This window comes from Dendropsophus ebraccatus, chromosome 9 (assembly GCF_027789765.1).
Source record: "Dendropsophus ebraccatus isolate aDenEbr1 chromosome 9, aDenEbr1.pat, whole genome shotgun sequence".
In the NCBI taxonomy this organism is placed as follows: Eukaryota; Metazoa; Chordata; class Amphibia; order Anura; family Hylidae; genus Dendropsophus; species Dendropsophus ebraccatus.
Window position 1 is genome coordinate 112,828,564 of NC_091462.1, and position 7,872 is coordinate 112,836,435.

General features: G+C 46.8%; 1 protein-coding gene across 1 annotated transcript; it reads left to right on the forward strand.

Moving 5' to 3' along the window:
- Window positions 1-559: 559 nt before the first annotated feature.
- Window positions 560-6,135, forward strand: LOC138800518 (T-box transcription factor TBX6-like). Its single transcript, XM_069982252.1, has 8 exons — window positions 560-677; window positions 3,068-3,320; window positions 3,524-3,791; window positions 3,904-4,050; window positions 4,135-4,205; window positions 4,361-4,437; window positions 4,576-4,870; window positions 5,079-6,135. The coding sequence occupies exons 1-8, from the start codon at window positions 560-562 to the stop codon at window positions 5,410-5,412; spliced, it is 1,563 nt and encodes a 520-aa protein (XP_069838353.1). The 3' UTR covers window positions 5,413-6,135.
- Window positions 6,136-7,872: the final 1,737 nt, after the last annotated feature.

Here is a 7,872-nt window from a genome sequence, read left to right on the forward strand (position 1 = left end):
CCTACTAATATCTACTGAACTGGTGTATCTAAGAATATCATGTGTGATACCTATTAAGATATCTACTGAGCCAATGTATCTAAACCTTAAGTACAATACAGTGCTACTACACCATATTTCTAGCTCTGTCATGTGTGATACCGGTGTATCTAATATCATTATGTGTGATCCCACCTTTAAACATATTAAGGAGGGAGACACCTTTCCTCTACTAGAGAGATCGGATACATCGGGTTGACTGTACCATCTTGTCTCTTCTTCCCCCCCCCCCCCTCCTCCTTCTTCTCCCTGAATTCTGCATTTCCTGACAACTGGTCAAACTGTGGCCCAGAGCGGCCATAAAGACCCTTAATAAAGTTTAATTCAGTCCTAATGTGTGAAGATCCCTCCCCCGCTGCCCCCTCTCACCTAGCAGGAGGGTCCCACATCAAAAGGTGCGGGGCGGACTTTAAGGAAGAGTCCATGTGTCCTCCTCACACCCGAGCCTGGCACCACATCACTAGGACCTGAACGCCTTCACTTCTAGTTGGCCCTTCATGAAGCTCTGAACCTCCAGACCATGTATCACTCCGATCTGTTCCAGCAATATGGACCATCCTATGCTGTGAGACCACCCCATGCCCTGCCGCCAACCTACCCAGCCGCCAGCGGGCACCATGAGTCCTACAGATACCCAGGTAGGCATGATTATGAGGGCTGCTTGTCTTGAATGTTCTAATCATGACTTTCATGGAGGCATCTCTTAAGGTTCCGCATGTTCTGTCTTGTACGGGAGATGACTACGACTCCAATCACGTTCCTGATACCAAAGATGAGTTGTCATTGTCTCTGATACAGGTGTCATTGTGGGAGACGGGGAGGGGGTCCCTACTGTCACTTCGCTTTATGTTCCCATTAGTTCTGTTCTCTTCTGTGAAGAAAGAGTTTTGGGACATCCTTCCGGGCGGGAGTCTTCTTCATTCTATGGACTTGATATTTCATATGTTTGGGGGGGGGGGGCGGGTTACGGTTCTGACACATGGAGCTTCTGATGGTGGTTCTAGTCCTGGTTGTCTTACGAGAGAAGTTTGGAGGTTCTGGTGAGGTTTTGGCATTATTTGGTCGGTGGGTCCTGTATATTTGTGAAGTTCTTGTCTGATAAGACTGAGATTGTGTTCAGGTTCTTTATAGTTTCTAAGGTTGTAAGGGTTTTTTTAGGTTCTTTTTGTGGTTTTGTTGTGCTAGACTTGGGTTCTGCTATTTCTATGCTTGTGGATGAACAAAAAGTTAAAGTTCTGGTAGTCTAAAGACTATTGAGTCCGGTATAGTTTAAGAGTTTCGTTCTTCTGGTGACTGTGTTGGTCCAATGTTCTTTGAACTTTGTGGGTTGAGAATTGTGGTGGTTCTAGTGACATGAGGACTATGCAGCCTAGATGTTTTTCTCATTTCTCATTTGTAGGCGGTGAAGTTCTGGTGCTCCTTGGACTTTATGGGGCCTGTATAAAGGTAGTTCTTATGACTTCAGGACCCTACAAGCCCAGTATAGTAGTGAGGTCCCAGTGTCATCTTTATGTTGTAGGTTCTGGTTCATATATTTTACATTCTCATACTACTAAGACTTAATCGGTCCAGTATTGTTATAGTTTTGTTGGCCTTAAGACTATGCACATAGATATCAGATATGAATTTCTAAATATACTCATTTCTGGTTTGGCTTAAAATGTTAGGTTCTGGTGCTCCCATTGAGAATTGTGGTGATTCTGGTGGAGTAAGGACTCTGCACGTTCAGTGTAGTAGGTTCTCTTCTTCTAGAACTTTATAGATTCAGTGTCGTTGAGAGGTTTTGGTCTAGTCTTTAGGATGTAATGTAGGTTCTGGGTCATGAATTTAGGATCTCCCGTTATTTGACATTTTCATACTACAAGGACTTTATGGGTCCAGTGATGTGGGGTTCTACACAGATGACTACACAGATTAAGTTTAGATGAGAGGTTCTAGTTTCTTTTAAATACATGGGTAGTGAGGTTCTGGTGCTCATAAGACTTTATGGCTCTAGTGTAGTGGTGGTTCAGGTGGCGTATAGTTCTAAGATTCTGGTATTCTCATGATGTAGGTTTTAGGTTGTGCATCTAGGATCTCCTGTATTTGACATTCTTTATGGGTCCAGTAATATGGTAGTTCTGGTGGCCTAAGTACTAGCTGAGAAGTTCTGTCTCCTCTTAAAATGTATTGGTATTAAGGTTCTGGTGGTCCTAAGACTTTACTATAGTCGTGGTGGCATAAGCATTCTGCAATGAAGTAGTGAGTCTGGTACTTCTAGGAGATTTTGGGTCCAGTATAGTTCTCAGATTCTGGATCATGCACTTAGTATCTCCTCATTATTGACATTCTTGTACTACTAGGACTTTATAGTTCCAGTAACCTGGTGGTTCTGGTGGCCTAAAGACTACCAAGATCCAGACTAGATGAGAGGTTCTGGTTTCTCTTAATATTTATGGATTGAGACTTTCTGTGCTCCTAAGACTTTGTGGAAGTAATTCAGTGGTGGTTCTCATGGCTCCAGGACTTTGTAGTAGGTGATAATGGGTCCAGTATTGTTCTGTGGTCCTGGTGCTGTCTTATAATGTAGGATCTGGGTTGTAGGATCTCCCTTAGTTTGCTGTAGTGCATTTTGAGGTTCAAGTCGGAAGTTTCAAGTAGCTGAGACATCTGATACTTTGGACAGTTTTTTGGGGGCCCTGCTGTTTACTGGGGTTCAGGTCAGAGGTTGACTGATGTGATGGTAGTTTCCCGCACATCTGGCCCGTGTAGGTCCCTCCTCTGTCGTTTCCACCTCTCTCCACAGGGGTCCACTTAGCAGGACTCAGTCACCATTTAGCACCTACTTGTCAGGCAGAACAGCTTGTGAGAGACCTAAGGCCGGACCAGCACTCACATCCTAATCTACATTTTCCATTAAAATAGACATATCCCCAGTTGTCACTCAGGTTTTCCAGATCCCTGAACTGTTAGGTAGGGATGCAACATTGACCATACATGTGGGAGTCCAAGTTCCACACTTCACATTCCTTGTTTCTCGTTCTTACAGAACTCGAGGTTCCACCCAGTCAGCGATACGATGGTCTCTTCACAGCGCTGGACAGTTCTCAAAGGATTCTGGGAGCAGCACCACTCACACCCCTCTCCCTGCCCCCAGGCCCAGCTCTAGGGTTCGGCCAGCCACAGCCTCCTTGTGATGCACCCCGACTTCCTGGGAATGTGAAGATGATCCTGGAAAATCGGGATCTTTGGAAACAGTTCCATGCCATAGGGACCGAAATGATTATCACAAAGTCTGGGAGGTAAGGGGGGGGGGGGTGTAACTAGAGAATGATGGATGTATGGAAGAGGAGGTTTCTAAGAAACTGGGGTAAATAGGGGTTCACCATGATAAGGAAATCAGTACTCGATACTGGTTACCTCAGGGGTCCTCCAATCTTGACCCAGTGTCGTTTCCATTATCTTGTTCCTCTCCTCATCCGCCATGTTCCTTCATCTCTTGCAGGAGGATGTTTCCCCAGTGTAAGGTAAGCGTCACCGGCCTGGAGCCGGATGGTAAATACGTCCTCCTGGCTGATATAGTTCCGGTGGACAACTCCCGATACAAGTGGCAGGAAGATCACTGGGAGCCGAGCGGAAGAGCAGAGCCGAGGTTACCCGAAAGGGTCTACATCCACCCAGATTCTCCTGCGCCTGGATCCCACTGGATGAAGCAACCAATCTCCTTCCACAAGATCAAGCTCACCAACAATACTCTGGATCAGATGGGACATGTGAGTATGGGATATTGCGGCCATCATGGTGGTCACAGGTTATAACCGTGGCTGACCTCTCCGGTGAGGACACAATTCTTATCATGTATTGTATTTTTTGCCTCCCCTATAGATTATCCTGCACTCAATGCACCGCTACCAGCCCCGCTTCCACATTGTCCGGGCCCAGGATGTGTTCAGCCGCCGATGGGGGGGCTGCTCCTCCTTCACCTTCCCAGAGACCGTGTTCCTGACTGTCACAGCCTACCAGAATGAGAAGGTCAGAAAAATAATAACAGCCAATGGGAGTAGTCGCTGGGTCGTGCGTTTAATGCTAATGTAGCATCTTCCTTCTCTTCTGCAGATCACGCAGCTCAAGATCCAGACAAACCCGTTTGCGAAAGGTTTCCGGGAGGACGGCCTCAAGAATAAGAGGTGAGGGAGATCACTGTAGAGGACGGCAACTATCTAACATGGCGATATGTATCCAGACCACTCTGACACACAGATCACAAGCTATAGCGCCAGTTCATAGCATACAGATCAGAATTTAGCGCCACCTACAGCTGATGTAATGTGTTTGTTTGCAGGGATCGCTCAGTTCGAGTGAAGAGGAAGCCGACGAGTGTGGAGCAAGAAGAGGAGGAGCAAGAGCCGTATCCGCCAGGTGGGTGCGGCTGGTCCTATGTTCATATCTAAGTCTTATTCCGGTTTAATGCTTCTAGGTGGCCGTTGCGCTAAGTATACTCGCGTCTGACAGGCAATGCAGTGATTATAACGGTTATTCTTTTATTCCCCCTGGCAGCTGAGTGCAAGAGGCCACTGTACTCAGGACCCTGTGACTCCACGCTGGATATAGGGGCAGGTCTCACTCTGCTGCCGCTCCCCAGCCCTGACTGCTCTTTCCACCCTATCACCCCACCAAACCCAACACCTCCCTCAAACGAGACAGCAGACTCCTCCCCCCTCCCAATCACAGCCAATCAGGAGCAAGCAGCAAACCTGGACATGAACCCCCAAACTACTGACGACTTTATGAGGCCAGAGAGCCAGGGATACCCTGAGATACCAGCAGGCCAAGATGGCGGCATGTACACCTGGTGAGTATACCTCTACTCCTACCATTTTTTATGTATACAGCCCCTATGCGGACCTATGTCACGGCTATACTACCTTGCACAGGGTGTTAGCAGTCTATAACCACTAAGACACATAGGTTTGCATAGGAGCTGTATACACAGCACGGTAGATTTTTACCATTTGAACATACAGGATTGCAGTGTAACGCTCCATCTTCTCCATTTACAGCCAAAGCGACTCACAGATTTCAGGGGTCAGTCGCCCACCCAACCTCCAGCGCTTCACCACCACCTTCCCGACCCCTCAGGAACAACCTCAGCTCTACAACAGCCAATCAGAATACAGGCTTTACGGGCAGGACATGGCATGCACGGGGGATTATGGTCCTGTTACCTGTGCCATCCCCCCACCAGGCCGAGAAGAAGAAGGGGGCATCAGAGGTTACCCTAAGAACTCCGACCTCCGATTCCAGCATTTCCTCCCCAATTCAGGACCAAAGCTAGGACTGCAGTTCTCCGGTGCTCAGATTCAGCGTCTCTATACCGGGGGCGGCTGGATGTGAGGAGTCCTGATCCTTGTTCAGGATGTGTCTGTACAGGGCCGACCTGTGTGTAGGAGGAGACATCTGACATCCCTGCCAGAGACTAGAGGATGATTGCCAATCCCATGTGTCACCACAGGCACAGCTTTATTTTGGGGTCAAATGCCCCGATCACATCTCATACTCCATTTACAAATCTGCTGCTTTCCTGTTAGCTCTGTCACCAAAACACATTGTCTCTCTGCTGCCCCCTACAGTCTACAGTGTAAATTGTCATAGAGGCACAATGGATTTTAAGCAGAACAGTGAATGCAGCTCTGGATGTAATTAGAGCAAGATTCCCCAATCTGTGGCCCTTTGTAGTGACAGGTTGGAGAATAGAAGACGTGATGTAACGCAGGATACGTATAAGGACAGTAAACCATTTGTGCCGATACTCTACATGTACAGATTATATTTTTGATAAAACTTTTTTGTTAAGACGTCACATACTGATCGTTGCTGATCGATGGAGAGACTCTTTGCCTATTGACTACATCTTATAATATTGTGGTCACTTGTCCTACAGTCGCCTCTCTAAAGGCTGAAGTGGCTGATAACAGAGAGCAATAGACTGCACTGACTTCCATCCAACCCCAGCAGCTGAAGACCCTGCATTCACCGTGTGCGCCTTACAATCCCTTCCCCTGTCTCATGTTCTTTCCCTTTCATTGTCTTTTTGTGTATTTTATTTATGATTTTTTCCTTGACTTTTATCTGTTTACATTTTGCATTAAATTAGGATGTTAAAGTGTGCGTTGTGCCCTGATAGAGGTGGCTTTTATAGGGGCAGCGGGTTATACGTCCTCTTGGTTTATATGTCCTCTCAAACACAAGGTGCTGGGGGTTATAGTCAGGCAGGTCAGATGGTAAGGTAACTCCCCGCAGTGCCGGCCCTCACCCCCACCACATGTCATCCTGTTTACACCTGCAGCCTCCCCCGCACAGACACCATTTGTCTCCCCCTCCTCTAAGCCCAGCGTCTGTTTTCACACCCCCACATCCCTGCTGCCGGACCCCCACTTCACAGGGAGATGTAAACTTCCCTCCTCACACCTCCAGGAGCCTCATATACTGCAGGGAGCACGGACAGGACTCTAATTGATCTTAGATGAGAGGGCACAGACTCCTAAATATCTGAAGGTGGGCTGCATAACAGACAAGGGTCAGATATTATCCCTCCCCCCCAACTTACATACAGCTTTATAGTTCTATTTGGGAGTGAAACTTGTTAGATACTGCCATCTGTTGGTCAAATATGAGAATGCACTGGCATGTTTACAGTGTATTGTGGCTATATGGCTCTAGTGCACTACAACCCCTTACTATGTGATCACATATATTATTACCTTACATTCTGTCTATACTACATGCCTTATTGTATAATGATGGGCTATGCTGCAGGTTGTTTTGTAACACTATTCTTGGGCTCCATACTGAGTATTCCTGCTCACATAGCTTTCACTATCCACTCTATATGCAGTCTGGACAATACACTGATATAAAGGCTTAAAGGGGTTCTTTACAATTTAAAAAAGGAAAAAGCACCACCCTTGTTTAAAGTTTGCTCATGTAATGCAGCTCAGCTCCAATGAAATGAATGGAGCAGAGTTGTAATTACAGACAACCTGAACACAGGGTGGCGCTGTTCAGCAAAAACAGACAAGCACGTGTTTCTGATTCTGAGCCCCTTTAAGCTCACATTTTATGGACACCATTGGGAGTATTCTCCTTTTGAAATACATGAACATTCAGCTAAAAAAGTTATTTTTGCTATTGAACCAATTAGAACTTCTGCAGCCTGTTATTTATTACTGCCCACAAGCTGCAGATCATCTCACCCTCTCCTGGTATAACAAACGTGATCACTCGGGAAGGAGACTGTAACAAACCCTCAGCTATGAGGACAGGTTTTCATCCTCTCTGGCTGAGTCTATATACAAGGAAGGTGCAGCACACAGTGACCCCCATCATCCACCTGAATGAGGGGGTGACTGATGACTCCCATCCTCCATAGGATTACCACTCAAGCTGGGACTATGTACACACTCCTGTACTATCAGTACACAATGCCCCAAGCTACCACACAGGCACAGACTCCGCATACATAGACAGCCGCAGCATGATGGGAGTTGTAGTTTGGCAGTAGCAGGATAGCAATGGTAGTACAGCCCTCACACAACATCCTTGTCTTCTAAAGACCTCTGGGTTATTGCAGATTACTGGGGACCCCACCATAAGACCCATCTGATAGGGCAACCCAGTCACTGACTACACAACCTCCAGGTCTGACATAAGTTGTGTGTATATAACTTGCTGGGCTGGATTTTTGCGATCTATACCGCAACAACCAGCTGTAGATATGAGGGCTCAATGTGACACTTATGACTTGTTATGTAGCCGCAAGGCTGATCATGATCTATGCTGCAACCATGAGAGGGA